We start from the raw sequence: 20,525 nt of genomic DNA, 5'->3' as shown, positions 1-20,525 counted from the left end.
TTTTTCAAATTTTAAGATTTAACATATTTTTCTACCATACCTCATATTCCCTTTTCATTATGCTTTTTTCTACAGCCACGAGAAAATACTTTGAATTTAAAAGCTGTTGATTCACTTCCTTATAAAAGAATGTAAAGAGCAAGTATTTAAAGAAGAAAAGAAGAGGGGAGGAGGGGGTGAAGGGAAGGCAGGGACAAGGGGAAAAAATGAGAACCAAGACCTGTCATGTAGAGGTACAATATCCCAGTAATGAATATAACTGTACTGTATCCCTAAAATGTACCAATAAACTCAATTAGAGCTGGGGAAAAAAAGTACAATTTAAAGAAGAAAAGAAGAGGGGAGGAGGGGGTGAAGGGAAGGCAGGGACAAGGGGAAAAAATGAGAACCAAGACCTGTCATGTAGAGGTACAATATCCCAGTAATGAATATAACTGTACTGTATCCCTAAAATGTACCAATAAACTCAATTAAAGCTGGGGAAAAAAAGTACAATTTAAAGAAGAAAAAAATATTTTGATGTGACAGACCAAACAGAACTGTGTTTCTTTAACACAAGACAGTGTTTAAAGGAAAGAAAAAAAAAAAAAAAACAGGCGAGGGTAGAAAGCTGCAGTTACATGTTCTCAGACAGGATACACTGATTACAGAAATTTTCTTGAAGATCTTGAAGTACTCACAGGAATAAAACTGAGAGGCTCTCAACTGTTCCGAAAACCATGATATGGCACGAAGTCAAATGACACAAAAATAAGAGTTGTAGTTGTCTCTTACTGTGAAACACAGGCACTGTAGAAGTCAGCAAGAGGAAATCTGAATAGGTTAATCAAGCTTCTCAGCAAGGTGGCCCTGTGAAGCCATGCGGTATCCCCTGAGTCAGAAATACGTTCAGGGAGTCAATGCTGAGCAGGGCTTCGAGCTCACGCAGCATCCCCTCCGCACGAAGGCCAGGAGAAAAGCGTCGGAACCCGGCCAGCCTGGGGATCCTGAAGCACTTCATGGCCATGCCCAGCCCTGCTCCTTTTAGAGACTCATTGTCTTTTTCCACAGAGTTCAGAGAAAGATTTCCTGCTAGGTTATAGAGAAGAAGATCCTAAATGAACTTACTTTCACTTGGAAACAAAACAAATGTCAACCAACTCATAAATGAGATGGACGAAGAGTGGAATTAAGGTGCTAGGGAATCACAGATGACAAAGTAAGGAAGCATTTAAATAAATTAACAGTTGAGTTTTTAAATTTTCTATCATAAAGAATGTTAATGATTTCTGATTTGTACCAAAGGCCAAATACAAAGTACTAAATATATCAGGAAATATTTTATTTTTATTTCTTTTTATTTACCAAGAATAAGTACTAAATTTAGCAGACAAAAATAATCTCCATGACAATGGCTGGGCTCTCCCAGAGCAGGCTACTACATCAGGAGAGATGCGATGTTTTTCTGTTACTAAACACAGAAATATCTGCGTGTCCTCTTGCGGAAGGTCTGGGGATCTGTGTGCACCTGCCTCACTTACTAGTGGTAAAGGGCAATTCGCTCACTGAGCTCCCTAGGTCTGGGGCACATGAGGAGCTCTTTGGGCATCGCCCCAAATCTCACCAGGATGTCCAGCCCTGCGCCACACAGCAAAGGTTTGGTCCACGCTGAACTGTCTGTGTAACACAGGTGCGGGAGACTCCATCGCGTGGTGGCTACACTGCCCTAACCTGCGCACACACTGTGAATGTGCACACACTGTGACTCACACACGGCCCCGAACCCCGCACGGCCCACCTCCAGGCTCAGCCACTGTCTGTGAGTCAGGACTGCACTTCAGCCGCTCACACAGATGAGGAACGGCAAAAGTGAGCTAACTTGTTAGCCTGAATCAAACCTGCTCCTGCTCAACTCTGAGTCGAATGGTCTTTGCACGAGGCAACAGTGTGGCCCTTCACACTCTCACTGCATAAACAGTTTTGTGCAAATGTTATGCGAAAACAGCTAGGACGCAGGACTGAACACGTTCACACTTCGGCTTTACTCTCCAGCCAAATGTTCCCGTTTTACTATTTGCCCCTGGTGTGGTGAATACTCAACAGCCTTGATTAATTACAATGGAACACCAAAATCTGCTCTTCAGAACAGCTGTCTTCACATTTCAAACATTTATTTAAAATCACGATCATTACTGCCGCTAAAATAATGTGTTCCACCCAGCAAACACAGCCACAGTCTCTTATTGACTCTCTCGGTCAGATTGTGCACTTCCTGTCCCCTGGGCACATCTGGCATTTCCCTTTGATCGACTGAAATGCTCATTTTGCTCTAACCTTCCACTCTTTCCATCCACCCTTCCAAAGTGGTCAATTACCTGCCGTGAGTCAGCCCCCAGCAGGGCCCCAGTCTCTCCTCCAAAAGGTCACAACATTCCCAGGGTAATTTTACCATCGGTCCCATTGTGGGTACAAGCCTTTGCCATTACGTTTACCTATTCATCACTAAACCCAACAAAAGACCTTCAATCCAGTAGCGGTGCCCCGGTGTCCTTCCCATGAGTAGAAAGAAGTATCCCCACCATCTGACCAACCTAACCCCTCAGAGGGAGCCCAGCTGCAGGTGAGGCCCCTCTGACAGGTCCTTCCTCACTCTCGGAGCTGGCGTGCTCTGCTGAGCCTCAGCTATGGAACACACTGTTCCTGTGACAACTGGTTGGAGGTCAGTGATTTTTATTCCGCCCGTGGAACCCAAGTCTTCTGGCCAATTGGGCCAGCTCTGCTGCCTGCAAACATCTCATGAATCCCTTCATTATACTCCATCACCTCCCCGACTTTTTCACTTTCTTGAACAATCTCTAAAACAATCACCTACCTGCTCCTGATTCAACACATGCCCATGGTGTCCAGGATTCCCCAGGTTGCTTTGTAGTTGCTCTCAATTCCTGAGGAGACTATTTAGAAAAGCACAGCTATAGATTTGGCCTAAATTCAACCCATCACCGCTCTACCATTTTGGGGAAATGTCTGCCATCCCTATGACCTGGCTCAAGTTGTGCGATCAGAAACAGACTTCTCCTCTTTGTCAAAGCCACTTACTTGGACCCTGGACTAATCGCTGTTGGCCTTGTCTGGGTGACCACTGTCCAAAGCAGCATCGCCTGAGGAGATGCTGGCTGCAGGAGGGGCCCTGGGCACGTCTGTCAGAGGTGACTGCTGCCTCTGTCCCCGTCCCTCTAGCTGAGGTCTCTGTCGTAATCTGGAAGGCTGCAAAAGCAAAGGAAGAAATCGGTCCCACCCCTCACATCCTGCCAGTACCAACACTGTAATGCTACAGCATGTGTGGTGCACCGTGGCTGTTTCACAGTAAATGACCCCAAAAGGAGACTTAAAAAAATACTTGAATCATCTTCCACATGTAGAACATTGCAAAACCAGGATTTTGGCTTCGTTACAATAGTTAACATCTGCCCCACTGCACTATCAATATCTTAATTTCTGCTGTTTCACACTATACTGGATTCTCTCATGACAATTTTCAAATATAAAAAATACTCAAATTCCATGCACAAAATTATTTATGAGTCAACAGCCCCCACCTCATTAGTGCGGACAATGCTAACTGCACTGGTGGCGACCCATTCTCTAGTTTCCGGCCAATGCCCTGCCTCAGACTGCTGTTCCCAGATGTGGATGTTCCAATTGGCCAATACTGAGAACTTGTGGTCCCACATAAAGCAGGTGAGCAGATGCAGATGCCAGGGCCCCTAAGGCACAGGCCTGGGACTACTGTAGACCCTGGTTTCTTGGGCACCGTCCTGGGTTTAGGGTACACCTGGTGTGATTAGCAGCAGCACCCCTGCTAACCCTCAAGAGTATCAGTTTGCAAGATAAACTATTTTCCCCAACAGTTATTTTGCAAAGGCCACCTGTGTATGTATCTGCATGGAACTAATGTACTTTAAAGAAATGGAAGCAGAAATGAACACACTATGGATTCTGGCAGTTAAATGGTATTTTGTACCCTTTGTAAGCAAGTTGGCCTTCCTAAGGAAACACTACAAACACTTTATTTCACAGAAATAACAACTGTTGTGCCTCCCTACAAAAACAATGCAGGCCATCACTACCTCAGCCTGGGAATCTGAGAGCTGCTCACCGCCTAACTGAAGGGACAGTGAGCTTCCAACCACAGTCACGTCGCTGTGAACACTGCTCTCAGAAACCTCTGCTTTAATGTTCCAGAACATGGGCCAGGAACAAGTCTGAGAATTCTTTTTTCTTTCACTAGCTTTGGGAGAGAATCTTTTCAAATTGATGTAATCTCATAAGCTTAGTGTCATCATATGAAAGCAGAAACATAGCACAGTAAGTACATCTATTTTTTCCAGATTTATAAACATACTGATGATTACTGAAGAGAAGAAATTAAACATCAGGGAAATATTTAGTCTAAAAACCAGGCCCCACCATGCTGACATGCAAAGTTTAAAGAAAAGAATATAGTCTTTAAAGGTTACTTTAGTAAAAATAAAGTAGAGGCTCCTCTGCTAGGCAAGTTGTCCTTCTAGTTTTCAGTTTTGCTCAAATAACTGGCATGTGGACTCTAAAAGAACTTGATCAAAACACAAAGAAAACCCCACTGTACTCGGCAGTGTGCCTTCTCAGAAATCACATGTGACATACAAAATAAAAACACAGTGACGATGTGCTTCTCTGACATAAAAAAGAGCAATACAGAACACAGAGAAGATCTGATTAGATAAAATAAAGTCTCAGACAATTCTGTGATTCTGTGAATGTTTGGCAATTATGCATTTGCCCAAGAGGTGTACACAAGTGAGTCGTCGAATCTTTACGTAAGAAATGGTGTGAAGACAGACAGAGGATAAGACAGGCTGACTGGCACAGCAGGGACAATATGATTACAGACAAAACGGTGCAGAAGTGTATCGAAATCAAAATAGAGTAAGCATTGACGATAGTTTGATGTCAGGGTCTCTGGTGGATGAGGTGGAATTTAGCCCGCACAGAGTCCCTGGTGATTCCATCCTCATCGTCACTTATCGCATTGTCTACACTGTGTATTCTTCCCTGAATTTATTTCCAGGACAATGGAACTGGAAGAAAAGGTGAAAAGGAGCTTTAATCTTTTCTTATACCAAAGTAACACATAAAACATCTAAACCGCCAAAACATCTAAACCTTCAAGGTGACAGCTTAACATTTTATTTATACCGAACAGAAGCAAGTCAAAGCAAATGAAACAAAGATCATCATCCAAGCAGCAGGGGAAATGGGACGGAGGACAAGGTCGCCTTTGTAAAGAGTCGGCTTGTGATTCCACGGAATCTTACAATCTACTTAGCAGAGGCAAGATGTTACGAGATAAATGTTAAGGAACAGTCAGAAATAATAAAATGCTATGGGAACTGGGGGAAGAGAAAGACCCAGGCTATTTGAGGGGTGAATAAACTCTCAGAGGGCATAAGACTTGAGTCTGCTGTTGAAAATGTACAGAAATCAGGACAGTGTGTGCGTGGGCTAGGCCAACAGAAGACGGAGTGTTAAGTAGAGGGACTTTCCTTGAGGTATTCAAGACAAAAGCAAAAATAACCAAGATTCATTCAAAGGGCAACATATTAGCTTCCATTTAGAGAAGAATAGGGTGCACAGTAGCAGTGATGAGACAGGTAAGTCTGTGCAGGGGAGATACAAATGGGCTTAGGTTTACGTTGGCATATGGACTTGAATTTACAACGCAGATCCAGATATGGTAATGACTTAAAGGTGAGGACAACGATTTTCTCTGCATATTAAAAATGTGGGCTACTGTAGACATGTACAGGATTGGACCTGGGGCCGGGCGTCGTGGTGCACACCTGTAATACCAGCACTCGGAAGGCGGAAGCAGGAGGATCACTGCGAGTTCGAGACCAGCCTGGGCTACACAGTGAGTTCCAGAGCAGTCTGAACTACATACTGAGAACCTGTCTCAAAAAAACAAAAAAAAAAGAAAAAATCCTGGACCTGGGCACTTCTGCCATCCTCTGTGCATCAGCAGGAAGGAGAAAAGGAAACAAAAATGCAGCAGGGGCTGTTTCTACTCTGCTGTGTGATCAGCAGGGACGCACGACCTTCACTCAAACACCAGCCTCAGAACTCAGCTCTGTCCCAGCCACAGAAGGCCAAGAAGTTTGTCCTTCAGCCTAGGGACATTAGAACCAGTTTGGGAAGCTGAGGGGGGGGTGCATTGGCAGACAATAAATATACTAGGGCTATAGCAGACACAGTTGCACAGAACAAGCTCTAAAGTGCCCCCAGCAGAAAATGATCAGAGTCTTTTCCTCTTTAACTCGAGGTGGCACCCTAAAGGCAAATGCATACTGTAAATATTATTTAGCTCTGACATTTAAATGAATACTATAATAATATTTAGCTTTGATCTCTGAATGCATATCACAATTAAACACATCAAAGCAAACACAGAAAGAAAAGTTATCATGAAAGTTGCATACTATAAATATTGGCGTGGCTTGACCATGGTCAACAGTGCAACGCCCTCCTCCATGGACCCAGTCTTCTGACTGCTGGGGTGTGAGGACTGGGCTGCCAGTGGTCACTTTCAGCCCCTCACCACTGCACTGAACTACTAACCATTAGATATGACTTCTGACCAATTCATGCATTTTCTTCACTGGATAGCTCATGTCCAACCACTTCACTAAGAAGTTCAAAATCAATGAATTCAGGAAAACCAACAAATTTGGAAAAAGAGAACAAACTAAAATCGTAAATGCTGGTTAGGTGGTTAACATACACACTGACACACTCACAAAACACACACATAAAAACACACTCCAGAGGTTCCCACACATTTCCATTACAATATTATTTTAATTTACTATATGCAAATCTGCAGCTCATTTACATAGAAACTATTGTGGATTCGAATATCCACAAACTAAAAGATCCTCACACATTTACGTTTAGTGGGATAATAACACCAAACAGTAACATCAAAACACAATCCGGAACAATCAAGTTAAATGCCAATTAAACAAGGAGTTCTAGTTGCTCCTAGCTTCAGTGATCTGGTTACATCAAAGTAACTACACCCCCAGAGTGGGAAGACACACAGCTGAATCACCAGAGTTCTAATCCCAGTTCTGGCACTTGCTAGCTGGGTAAACTTAAGATAACTTCACTAAGCTTCCATTTCCTTATTTGTAAAAAGGAGCTGAGAACAATGCTTCCTTCCAGGGGTGGCATGGATGTTTGCAGGGAAGGAGAACATGGTTCATTCACATCAAGATCTGGCACAGAAGAATTGAACCCATGTCAACCTGACAGCAAAGGGGACTCATTAATTTGTTCACCAGAAAGCCATCATGAACTCTAGCATTTATTGTCAGTGTAGTTTCATACACAGAGAGTATTCTCAATAAAATGAAAAGGACAATTCCACCCTGGCTCCATGAAACCTGTCACCACAGCACCACTCTACGAGAATTCAGGATTGTTCACAACCACAGCCACATCAGTGGCTCAGAGGAGAATGAAATGGTGCAAACTGGAACATGAATCCAGACAGGAAACACAGAGTCTGTGCAGACAGAAGGAATCATCCATATTTTCCTTTTATAGGACCTAAGTTCAGTTTCTTACCTGGAGTAGTGTTACTCAAAGACCACTTCTCTTCAGAGCCACAGTAGCTCTGATTTTAATACAATTTAATCTACTTCCGAAGAATCAGAATAGTTATCAATGCACATGACCACTTTCCAATTTCGAGTCTGATGGCATCAACATAAGGTTTATGTTACTACAGAAACACCCATGAGCCCTGCCTTATCAAAGCTGCCCAAATACTGCCCGATCTGCAAAAAAGTAGCGACTCAGCCAAATTGAAAAGAGTAGAGTGCTCTGTGTCTTAAAGCAAAATATCCATTTGGATGGTTATGATGTAACCATACAAGTGTCTTCTTGCCTGGTGCTACACATTTATTGGCATCAGTAGGTCACCACTGTTTTAGACACAGCTCTCTGCCTTAGGAAATGAGTTCCTCCCCCATCCACCTGAAGATTGCTTTCACCCCTACACTCCTTGCTTTGTCAGCTGTCGCACTAGTAGCTTGCTTGCCAAGAAAAGCCTTATGGATATATTTTTAACTGGGAAAAACTAGATAGATAAACTCCCTGCCCATAGTATTGTAAGCACTGCTGTTTTGCCTGGCCCCCTTGTGTTAAACAATAAATTTTAACTTAAAATATAAATAGTAATAATTATAATCAGTAGTCAGATTAATCAATTCCTCCGCCTTCCTGGGAACCCTGGCATCCACAACCTTCATATGTTCTCTTCAGTCTCAGGTGAGAACATGCTCTCAAGTAAATGGGTGGCATAGGACTCTGGCTGCCAGTTACAGAGGCTGAGTGTGCCAGCACGGCACCCGGCAGCTGGGCAGGATGACAGGATGCCTGCTAGATCCGAGGGGCCCCTGATGAGCTCTGCGACCTCAGTTTTGCGCATGGTCCTTACCTGTGGCCCTGGTCAGGAGCATCACCGGCCTGGAAGTCACATTCACACCTGTGGTCCTGCTATGGCAGGAAGTGTGGAGCCCCCCAGGTGACCTCCATCCGAGCTCAGGCTTAGAAACATGCTCATCCCTGTCCCCCTCTGCTAAAATGGATTTGCTGAGAACCACCTTGGCAAGGCCAAAGAAGGAAGGGACCACTGAAAAGAACTGACTCACAGGCAACAAGAATGTCTCCATCACCTTTCAAATCCAAGGCCTAAACGAAGAATAGGAAAAACAAAGCGAGGTGTGGCTGCTGCAGGCTGGGAGGGAAATGTGCCCCCTGCCAATGGCAGGTCAGTACCAAAATAGGCCTCTGGCTGCAGGGCAGACCCTGAAGATCAACCACTGACTTGTGATGGGTGACCTGCCCCAGGAGTGACACGAGACGCCGCAGGCCAAGGCTGCTGCTCTTCTGTGACTAAGGGCAGCACAGACTCCAGTCCCCACGCAGCTCCCCCAGGGAACGAGAGGGGAATTCTCCTAACTGACGTCAAATGCTGGAAAGGAAGCAAAGCCTTGACCTTAAACTTGGCCACGGGTCCATGCTCTCATCCAGGAACGGAGCCAGAGGGTGCTTCTGGCACCGCCCGCACAGCGGCAGCCCTGCTCCAAGGCAGGGAACCCTCTGCTGCCCGCCTCACAGGAAACACACGGCCCTGAAATTAGCAGTGCGCCCTGCTGACCTGCCTGTCCCCAGCCCGGACCTCAAAAAGCCAGGGCTCGGCCTCTGTTCCTCCCCGAGGCTCCACTTCTGCCTTCGTTTTACAAGAGCAGGGTTCCGAATCCGCCCTGGAGTGAAAGTCTGGCCTCCTCCCCTAACCCTGCTCCTGCGGTTCTCATTTGCAATCTGGGTTTTCTCCTCGTTCGCGCTCTCCCTGTGCCCCTCTTCTTTTCCCTCTTCTTTCTTCCCTTCTAAATTGTTTCTTACGTGTTCAGTCTTTCTCTAGTGTAGAATTCTGAATTATATAAAGAAGAGTTTAGCCCTAGGATTTTTAAGTGTAAACACTGTTTTATTGCACAATAATAAAATACAACTTTACTGACTCAGGGAAACGAACAATAAATTTTAAATATTTAAAAATAAATAACATCCTGTTGACTCGGCTGTCCGAATAAAAAGAAATCTCAGAACGCATCACAAAATATTACTGATAAATTATTAGACAAACAGGTTGCACGTCCCTTACCCAAAAGTCCTGGCACACAAAGTGCTTCCGATTTGGGGCTTTTCTGCATGTACGAATGTTTGCACAGACTACTAGTTAAGCATTCCCAATCCACAAGCCAAAAATCCAAAATGCTCTGAGATCTGGACCCTATGGAGGGGCATCTGATTCGCCATTTGGGAGCATTCCAGATGTCAGATTTCTGGCCGGGGTGGTTAAACTCTATCTCAAAGTACAGAGTGTCATTTTCTCTCATCAGCCTGCCTTGCTTTTCTTTTGCAGTCTCCTCAGGTTTCAGCTTTTGCTCTGGAAACCATGGGCTGGGATATAGTAACTTGGCTGCTGGGTCTAAATGCTTGGGTCTCCCCAACTCTCTCTATTGACCCCCATCTGAGAGACTCGGAGGGAAAGCCCTGGGCAGTGTTAGGTCTGCAGACGGGGCTGGAAGCCTTGTGAATGGGTCACTGCCCTGCTGAAGGGCCCAGGGAGATGCCCACCCTCCCTCCTCCGAGGGACACAGGAGCCAGTGCCCTCATGACCCAGGGCAGCCCAGCACAGACACAACACCTGCCTGCACCTCAGCCTTGGACTTCCCAGCCTCCAAACTTTGGGGAACGATTTCTGTGGGCCATTGCCATCCAGTGTATGGGATTTTTATTACAGCACCCTGAACAGGAAAAGTCAATGGATTTCTGTTGAATTAAACATAAAAAAATCTTCCCCCTTCTATCCAAATATTATTATTTTTTCTCTCCCTCTGCTACCTGTATGTTTTACCGTTTTGTTCCCAGAAAAACGAGCAGAGATCACGGTAGTGATCCTCCTTGATTTCCCACTTCATCAAGAAAAGTCAAGTGTACCCCGAAGGGAAGATCTCCTGCTCTGGTTCTACTCCCAAGTGCTACTGCTATGACTCTCACTGTTCTGTGCTGGCTAACAGCCCTTCTCCACTCCACGGCCCTTTTCCACTCCACAGGAAGTCCTTCTCCAACCCCACAGGAAGTCCTTCTCCAACCAGAGTACTGACTCCCAGAGCATCTTCGAATCTGCCTTCTAAAGCTGGTCCAGTGTCATCTGGGAGCTGGCTGGCAGGAGCTGGGTGTGGTGCATCCTTCACTGAGGCAGGGGAGATCAGAGTGGGACTCCAGAAAGGCCTGGGGATCGGGGATAACACAGCCCTGATTCTCCCAGAATCCCCTGGGTGTCCCTTCGGGACAGAGTCTGGTCACACAGAAGAGGCAAGGAAGATGTCTCAGAGGACACAGCACTCTAAAAATCTACTCCATAGGTTTTCTTCAGCTGTTACTACCACAGCCTGTAACACTCACTGTGCTCACTTGTGAATTTAACACAAATCCTTCACTGAAAGTCACACACTATCATGTGAAATGGAGAAAAGGCAAATTCAACAAAATATGTCATTTGTTCTCATCAAAAATAATACACTCAATGATAAAGACGTTAAGATAATACTTAACATTTTATCATTACTATACAGGTAGACGTTTTAACCAATAAAATTTTTAAAAGTAATTTCATTCTTGCGGGTTCTGAAATAGCAGTTAGGTAAAATATTTAATATTTTAGGACCTAAGAGAGGAAAGCACATCTGCATTTCTTTGGTCCCTATATTTTCATTTTCTGCAGATAGGGAAAATGCAAGACACCATTTTGCATTACGGGAAAACAATGCTCAGAAAGAGACGCAGGATAAATCTGTGGCCCAACTCGGTCGCCAATGGTCCTGCATGGATTCATACCACTGGGCAAGTCTGCCTGCTGCCTCGCCCTTCTTCTACATATAAACAAGAAAAACAGCACTCCCGGTCAAAAATAAAATGTATATACAGCCAATTTCTCATACAGAAATCATTAGGGACATTTCGATCAAGGAAGCTGTAGGATGGAATTGAAGACAGCTTTTCCTTCTGGAACAGTCACATTCAAATACACATTTGAAGACCAATAATATGCTAAGCACGTCAAGACTGAGAAGGAAGAATCACTTACTAGTGTACATGAATATGGCCACATGTCCCTTTCCTTTCACAAAGGATGATATTCTCTGTCTAAACTTTCCTTCTACCAAAATGGAAATATGCAAGGGGAATAAACATATTCACCATCTCTGAAAATGAAAGTCTTCAAGTTGAACCAACTTCTCAAAGAGGGATCCCAACTGCCATATCAGATGCTCTCCTTCCTGGTAAGGTTAATTTTGTGGCCTAAGAGCAGCACACTTTCACAAAATGCACTTCTGTCCACCAGACAGACAGGAAGAGAGCACCCTAAAGTAAAGGCACAACATCTGGCCACAAACTGCCACAGGAAACAGCTCAGTGGCTGGCAGATGTGTGTGTCCCAACCCAGCCTTCACAGAACGGCTGAGGACTGCGCTGGGACACCTCCGCGACTGCCAGGTGGGGACCACACTGAGAGGACCTTGGCACTAAGCCGGTCTCTGCTTCAATGCTGGGCCAAGCTTGCGCCCTCTGGCTGGTGTCCCTGGGGAGATCTCTGTGCTCTGCGCCAGGTCCTGTCACGATGGATGAAGGGTGCACCACCTCAATCCCAGCAGGACGGTGCCACTGTTAAGCAGCATGTGGAGTGGAGCACAACCTCCTGAAAACACTTTATACATGAGGATTCCCACGTTCCACAGGCCAGCAACACCCCAGTCTTCAGTCTGTGGACTCTGCCATACCCAAGAGAGGTGAACATGGTGTCCCAGGACAACCCTAAGCCTCAGACTTTTTACCACAGGGAGGACAGGCAGGGCGCAGGATGCATCCCCGGGACTCACCTGTGACAGGTGCATCAATGTCCAGCAAGTTCTTCTCCTGTCGCAGAATCGAAGCACCCTCTGTTATTATTCTCAATGCCACGCTCTCTTCCAGCCGGCCCTCCTTCATGAGATGTGCTTTCAGGATGTCCACCCGAGGTTTCCCATCGTTGTCAAACACTTCCTTTGCTGTGAGCCGGTGACTTGGAGGAAACGGAACAGCTGCAAGAAAAAAAAAAGTCAGAGGATTTCATTAACAAAACTCAACAAAGATTCAGCCATAGCCAGCAAACACCCATGCTCCTGCCGGATCCCAGGAGGACATGCTGAAAAGTCTCCACACTGAATGAAATAGCATCAAGGGCTTCGGAGAATTACAGACAGCTTCTCCCTTTGCTTCAAGGTGGAATGTGACTGTTGAGAGGGAATTCAGAGATCAAATCCCTTCAGTACTCTCTTGGGTTTCTGAAAGATCCCGACTGAGTATTTCTTTTTAAGAGAAAGTCTTCTGTTAGGGAAAATCAACTCCACAAAGACAGTGGTTCCCTAACTTTCAACTGTGAGCCACCAGGGCCAAGCTGGCCCCAGCTCTGAAGTGGGCTCCTCTGCCTGGATTGAAGGAATGGGAAAGTTATTCCAACTCGATGTGCTGGTCCGACTCAAGGCCCATCTCTGAGCTAACCGATCCCCTCCCTGGCAGAAAAAGGCACAAGCACACTCAAAACTGAAGAGGAACTCAGATTTGCGTGTGAACATGCAGGTCCTTATGTTCGTGGGACCCCAAAGAGTGATAGGACAGTATGCACCAGGGAGGAGACAGGTAATTGGAGAGCCATACAAAGGCAAAGGCACTCACTGCTCAGACTCTCCCAAGACTGAGGTCCCTGATCCCTTGCACACCCTGCCCGGCCACACGCAGAGTTCTCTTGCAGTGCCTGTCACTGGAACACCCGAGGGCTGTACACTCAGTAGTGAGTCAGCCACAGCCCCTTCTTCCGTCCACCGCCCAGAGGTGCCGGGGCCTCCAAAACTGCATGGTCTCACAACCGCACAAGGTTAACTTTCTGATCACAGCCAGAGAACCACTTATAACCTCACTACTTCTGTAGTTCCCTGGAAGGTTCATCCACTGGACAAACACTCCAGTGCACCAGAGTTACCCCGTGGACCTGCCACGCGCCATATGCTGGGGCTGCCCCACCGGAGAAGCCCTTCTCTTCCCAGGAGGAACACCTGATACCAAGGAAGAAACGGGCTCACTCCAACAAGGGTCTAAAGAAGCAGGACAGTGGACACATGCCAAGCCATCTGAGATGGACGGGGGCTGTTGTGCAATCAATAGCACCGATCCGTTCTCCAAGTGAAGCTGTAACTACTTTCCAAAAACCAGGAAATGGGCCTGGATGGACGCAACGTGACATTTCCCAACTCAACCACATCTACTTATGTACTCAGCCAAAGCAAAGTGCCAGGGACAGACTCCACCAGCCCTGCGACCTTGGGCAAGTTAAATAACCTCCTCTGGCTCTAGTACCTTACCCAAGAGGTGGAGTCTGTCTGAGGACTGCTATCATAACGACAGTAAACAGTAATCATAGCAGCTAATAGTTACCACTCATTTTTTTACCAGGGATAGCATGGGTAACACAATCAGGTCCAATGGCAAGGCTGTAAAATGATATGGTTTGTAAACCCATACATGACTAGGGAGAAACCTGAAGCTCAAAAGTACTCCGCACCTCCCCATGATCATCACCCCATGATTTAAGGGACACTCACTAAGCTAAGCTGCTTCCCGTGAGGTACTGAACATGATGTTTAAGCTGGGGATGTAGCTCAGTGGTTCCATCGCCTACTTTAAAGATGATGCTTAATGACTACAGTGATTAGCAAATCACTTTTTATATGGAAATGCTAATAAATACTGATGTATGTTTCTTATTTTTAAAAGTTTTCATATGAAAAAAGTCTTTACTTTAAAAAAGTGTTTTGGGCTGCTTTATAAAAGAAAAGAAAAAGGCAATAATGCCAAAGTTAAAAAAAAAAAAAGATACACGATTTCAATGAGGAGATAAAAGGAGGAAATTAGGTCATTACGCTTGGAAGTTACTTTGCCCATTTTGTTTCTTTGCTCTCCCTGCTATTTCCTCTTGCCTGAGTAATAGGGTTTTATCGCTGAGAAACAGATATTCAATGGCCACATCGTTTTAACCTACGTCTATGTGTTCTGAGATTAGTAAGCATCTTGTCTGGCAATTCCTCAACACTCCTCTGGCTACAGGCCCCAAGTCACAAAGGGAGAGACGGAGAGGGGGAACTTCGAAAAGATGCGAGAGCTGATTTTTTCAAAAGTGATTTCCCACCCGGTGAGTCAGGCAATGGCAAAGGTTTAAGCGGCCCAGCGAACCTGTCAGGCAGAAGTCACAGGCACTCAGAGGGAAGGAACTCATCTACTTTTCTGTAGACAAAGGCATTGGTTTTGGCTACACTGGCACTTGTGGGCTCTGATAAACCTAACAGAGATCAAAATATTCAACCTGCACGAGCAGAAGGACCTCAGGAAGAGCCTCACCTTGGCGAATCTGACTTCCTTGGCATCCCTGGACTCTCAGGCAAAAACCGCACAGAGACACGCGTCCCACCCGGCCCTGCGGAGGCTGTTCCCCTGCAGTGCATGCTCACCCTGAAGCAGCCAGCAGGTCGGCCACCTGCTCTGGCTGCTGAAACTGGCTCCAAAAAACAGGATGCAAAGGCAGGCAAGATGGCCAATGGAAAGGCTCTGCTCCAACTGGCCGATGGGGACACTGGTGAGCCCAGGCCCTGTACCAACCAGACAGATGGCAGAGCCCACAGGAACAGTGGCAGCAACAATGCGGGTTGATGCAAGGACGCTCACAGAGTGCTGCTCCCTGGGCCAGCACAAAAGTGGGCTAATATTTGTATCTGTGCACCTTTGGGCTTCATAAAGGAAATGCCAGCCTCACAAAGGTCACATGTATTTACTTTCTCTGTTCACCTTCATCCTACATGCAGACCTGTACCAAATAATGAGCAACAACTGTTTGAACCTAAGAATCCAATATGCTTGGAAAGCATTTTGTTTTCATTAACTAATTGTGAAGGTGGCTATGCCTAAATAATAACATTTGAGCCCCCTTCACTTCCTTTGCTTTGAATATTACAACTGCCTTTCTTTGAGATGTGACTGGAGAATAACTTTGTGCCTGCTGCTACTACAAATTCTCCAATAGCTGTTGATATTTAGGCTGCCTTATTCCAGAACAACTGTCTCACAATTGCCTATAAATACAGCATACAATGTCCTCTAACAGCTCAGATGCATCCTAAACATTAGAATGTTTCTCTATAATGTCCATGCTATGTCTCTTTTGCCCTCAAATGAATAAAACAGCAAGTTACATGAAATGTGGGACATGCAAGTCCTTGACTGAGGCCTGTTTCACAGGAAACAGCCAGCTCTAAAAGCAAATCTCACTGTGGACAGGGCCCCCCATCCTCTGCGGGGACAGTGGGAATCTGGCAGGGACCCATTTCCAATGGTCAAGGGTATGATATTACTCCCTTCCCATTTGCTGATTCCAACCAAGAGTTCAGTTATCTGACGCGGAGAAAAGTAACAAGTTTCCATATCAGAACCAGATGGACCCAATATTGGCATCTATCTGACAACTATGGAAGCTGTTGTCAGCTATGCATTCAATATGTTCCAAGTCAGGAAATGCGCAGCCACAGGAACTCTAGCCCTCCATCTAGGCAACTATGAGGACCACACCTCAGGAAGGCCCACTGGTCTCTTCCTACATTTTGGGCCGAGTGAGCTTTAAACCATCACTCTGTATGTGGCTGAGGAGCTGAAAATGATCTGATGCCTCTGCAGCAGGTCCAGCTCACTGGCATTTCGTGGTCTCAAAACTGAGAAACTCCTGGCTGGGCATTTAGCTCAGTGGTTCCACCACCTGCCTCTTCATACGCGAAAACCCGAGTTTGATCCCCAGTACCAAAAAATAAATAAAATAAAAGTTAAAAAACTGAGAAACTCCTAAAGGGATTCCCGATATTTGTTAGGAAATATCAGAGGGCCGTGGTCTATAACAACTTCCTTGGAAGGAGAAACAGGATTGCTGCTGTTGACCTCTGCTTGGAGAAATAATATGAACGTTGACAAGAAAGAATCACATGCTTAAAAAAATTATCCTAGTGGTTTTTTTTTCCTTTTTAGTCTATGACACCATCCAAAGGAAAAAAGTACCCTTAAAACAACCAGCATGGTTAGTTCTCCTCTCTAATGGCTGCTAAAGAATGTTCACAATATTTGGGGGCTCTTCATTGTGTTTTTTTTAAAGTTATTTTTGGAAAAGCTGGGGGCAGCTCCATGCTGAGCACACACTCTACCCCTGCCCCAAAGGGCTTTTGGAGCAAAAGTTACAAAACTCTCAAAGCTTGCTTACACAAAAGGAAAGTAAAATATAATTACAAACAGTGGATGGATGAATTACCAATACCAAAAATTAGGCAGTGGCACAACCATCACTACCACCAAGCCTCCTAATTTCTATTCCAAACTTTAGCCGGTAGACCTGCGCTGTCTAGAAAGGTTTTGCCTAGCCATGGGCTGCTGCCCAGCTCTTGCAAAGCAAGAGGCCAATCTACATAAAGTCCAGGATTTAAAAGACCTAACATGGGTGGGGAGTGCAGGGGAGAAATATCTCATTAATATTTTAAAGTTACTTTATGTTGAACTAGTAGGATTTATGACATATTGGCTGCATAAAATTTTTACTAAAATCAATGCCACCTTTTTTTTTTTTTTTTTACTTTCTTAACATGTAGCTACTACAGCATTTAAATTCCACACGTTCCTTTTACTGAAACACAGTGCAGTACCCAACAGGTGCTGACATATATTCCTCATGTATCTCTTCTACTGAGCCATGACTCCAGAATTTGCATTCCTCCCAGTCAGTGAGAACAAGGTAAGCAGACATTATATTCCTGTAACCTTTCTTCTTTTTTAGCTTTCATTTGATTCTTATAAAACCTCCAACTTTCCCACCACTAACTCCAACTGGAATTGCTTTTTCAAAAGAAAGGTCCTATTTCCTACCCCAGGAGATCTGGATTTAACTGGTGTAGGGTCTGACCAGGGCAGTGGCTGTGTCTCAAGGCTTCACGCGATGCCGGTGTGAAGTCAGCTGGGGACTCACTGGCCTGCGCCCTGACAGAGGCACCACAGACTTCCCCTTCCCCAGCCTCCACGCCAGTTACTCAGCCTGGACATCAGGTGCAACGTCTGCGAATCCAGACACACTCGCTGTGTACCTCTGTCATGGGAGGGTGCAGGAAGAGCCTGTCCCGTATGTTGCAGCCCCTCTGCCCAGGGCAGTCTGGGGCACTCATGTCAGTTCATGCCACAAGGACAGCTCAAGATGTCACAGGTCAGACAGAGGTACAAAGCTCTGGCCTGGCCACCTTAGACTGGTACACATTCTCTCCTGGCCATCTGTGTGTCACTGACTGTAATGCTAATTGACACAAGCCGATCACTCAGTCAATCGGAAGCTGTTATGTACTTATACACTGGGCTCTGTAACAGGCTCTGTGAAGGGCCGGGATGGGTGGAGAACACAGGGCGGGAAGCATAAGCCCACAAGGCTCCGAAGAGCTTGAGACAACTATGAAGCATTAGATGCAAAGCAAAGACTAAGTGGAACAACTATGAGCCTAAATGTAAACAATAAGGAAGCAAAAGCCTCTTCATCTACCTGATTTCACGTCTGGGTTCCTAGAAACCCTTCAATCCACTGACTGTTTCTCTTGTTTCTTGTTTTGAGTGTACAGCAAGCAGCTGCACTTTTAGATCATCCGTGGTTCTCTTTTAAGGTAAGTTACAAACTTTCTTCAGTACAGCTATTCTAAAATGTAATGTATCAGTGAAAATTCGCAAAAGCAGCAGCCTCTTCAGCCACTAATCAACACATGTGAAATCTGACCCCATTTCTAGACAAAGAAGGAAGGAATATGTAAAAGAACTAAAAAAGAGCTTTTTGCTAAATTTTATTTGTGTTCCTCAATTGTGAGATTTGAGTTAACTCATATTGAGTTTTTCCTAAATTTCTTTCCGTATGGGGATACACATTTACTATGCACAGGACATCTACACACAAAGACACACTAATGCACTCAGGAGAGAGAGCTAAAGTCCTGGGCCACCGTGGAGGAGTGGGAATGCCTGCCTGGGTCCCACTTGGTCCCTCTTAGTGGCACTCAGCACCTGTTTCTCTGGGAGCCTGGCTTTCATTAACAGAGTAACGCCTATCTCAAGAGTAGGTGAGTCTCAATCTTGTGAACAGAAATAGCCAGTTCCACTTAAGATAAAAGGGAAATGATTTTTCACAGATCTGGAAATAAAACCACAATTTATTAATTTACTGGCTTTTTTTCCCTACTGCTCTGATGACCTCACTCATGCCTACAGAGGCCCTAAACTTTAACACACAACTTTTTCTCAGACATGCTGTGTGTCCTAAGCATTTCACCCCCAGACTGAACAACTTTGGTATTCCTGAATGTCACAAAGGTGTTTTATGTCACATTCCAAAAGTGTTAAGAAAAGGGCACTTTGGGTATTTCTGGAAATAAGCATTTTTTGGATATGTACAAAAAACAACTATACATATATATGTGTGTGTGCGCTTATATAACATGTATATCACATGTATATGATAGTATATATTGAACCCAACTCTGACATATGCTGCTAGCCATTTTAATAAAGATCAGATACCAATTAAAATAATTATCACTGCAATGCAAGGGGTTAATAATTGATTAGAGAAGATGAGTACCTCAACCGAACAATGCTCTGATCTGAATTTCAAAATCATTTTCATTTAAATATGCTCACTTGTATGTATCTTCTCCTCTTCCTGTGCTTCTCGCTTTATACTCCTGGCACAAAGCAGTCATCCGTCCGAGGCCTCAAGGACACAGGGCTGGTGACAACTCACAGCCCCTCCACAGGCAGTCTCGGGAGGTTCTATCACAAACTACTTTAATTCTTGATATTTGGAGTGGTTTACTTCATTACAATTGCAAATAGCTTATGTAATAAATTATGTAATGACTCAAGATGAACGACTGATTATGTGAGAAAAGTTTTAAGAGTCACTGAGAAGCTTAAATAAAACTCGATGTTTTTGTGGTTGATGTCACTGCAGAATTACCAAAGTTATACACACAAGTCCAGTGACTAACAGGGTGACCGTCCAATCACAAATTATTTCATATAGGAGTATAAGAACAGCAAAATTCTATTTATAGATTTTGAAGTATATGCTATAGAACGTTTAGGTTAAGAATTATAATAATAAGGGTGGAGTGGGTGAAGGGAGTGCAGGGGTAGAGGAAAGAATAAGGACCAAGATACATCATGTAAAGGTACAAGATCCCAGTGATGAGTGTAACCACACTGTACACCTAAAACGTACCAAAAAACTCAATGAAAAATAAATAAAAATAAAATGCCCCCCCAAAATAAACATTACATAACTCATATACTGAAGTCAAATTAAACACTTAAATATTTTAAAATATATAATTGAGCAACTGCTGTTTTACTTGGCAGTAGGCTGTTACCATTTTAATTTTATTTATATATTTATTTATTTTTGGTGCCGGGGATTGAACTCGGGTCCTTGTGCTTGCAAGGCAGGCCACCGAACCGCTGAGCCTAATCCCTGGCCCAACCATTTTAATTTTAAAACTATATACTCAGTTACATCAGGTAGTATCCCGAAGTATCCAGTATACTGGATCTTAGTCATAAATGAAATGATTATAGTAATATTTTCAACAAGTGGTATTTATAGTAATCTCCAGAACAGCAAACTTACATCCTTCTTACTGGGATGAATTAAGCAGATGGGCATTTTATTTATATTCATATTTTATCTATTTATTTGCCTTGGACAGTCTCTCTCTCTCTCTCTCTCTCTCTCT

The 20,525-nt window shown here is 44.6% G+C and overlaps 1 protein-coding gene across 2 annotated transcripts in view; it reads right to left on the bottom strand.

The window, feature by feature from the left end:
• Positions 1-20,525, bottom strand: part of Ppp3ca (protein phosphatase 3 catalytic subunit alpha) — a 207,884-nt gene that overhangs the window by 102,855 nt on the left and 84,504 nt on the right. For both annotated transcript variants that reach the window (XM_010641592.1, XM_010641593.1), the window contains exon 2: positions 12,528-12,728. In XM_010641592.1, the coding sequence (XP_010639894.1) occupies positions 12,528-12,728 (201 nt within the window). The remainder of the gene's footprint in view (positions 1-12,527; positions 12,729-20,525) is intronic.

Source organism: Fukomys damarensis, unplaced genomic scaffold, assembly GCF_012274545.1.
Source record: "Fukomys damarensis isolate Sample0158 unplaced genomic scaffold, DMR_v1.0_HiC HiC_scaffold_25, whole genome shotgun sequence".
Lineage (NCBI taxonomy): Eukaryota > Metazoa > Chordata > Mammalia > Rodentia > Bathyergidae > Fukomys > Fukomys damarensis.
This window is presented reverse-complemented; position numbering and strand designations above follow the sequence as displayed.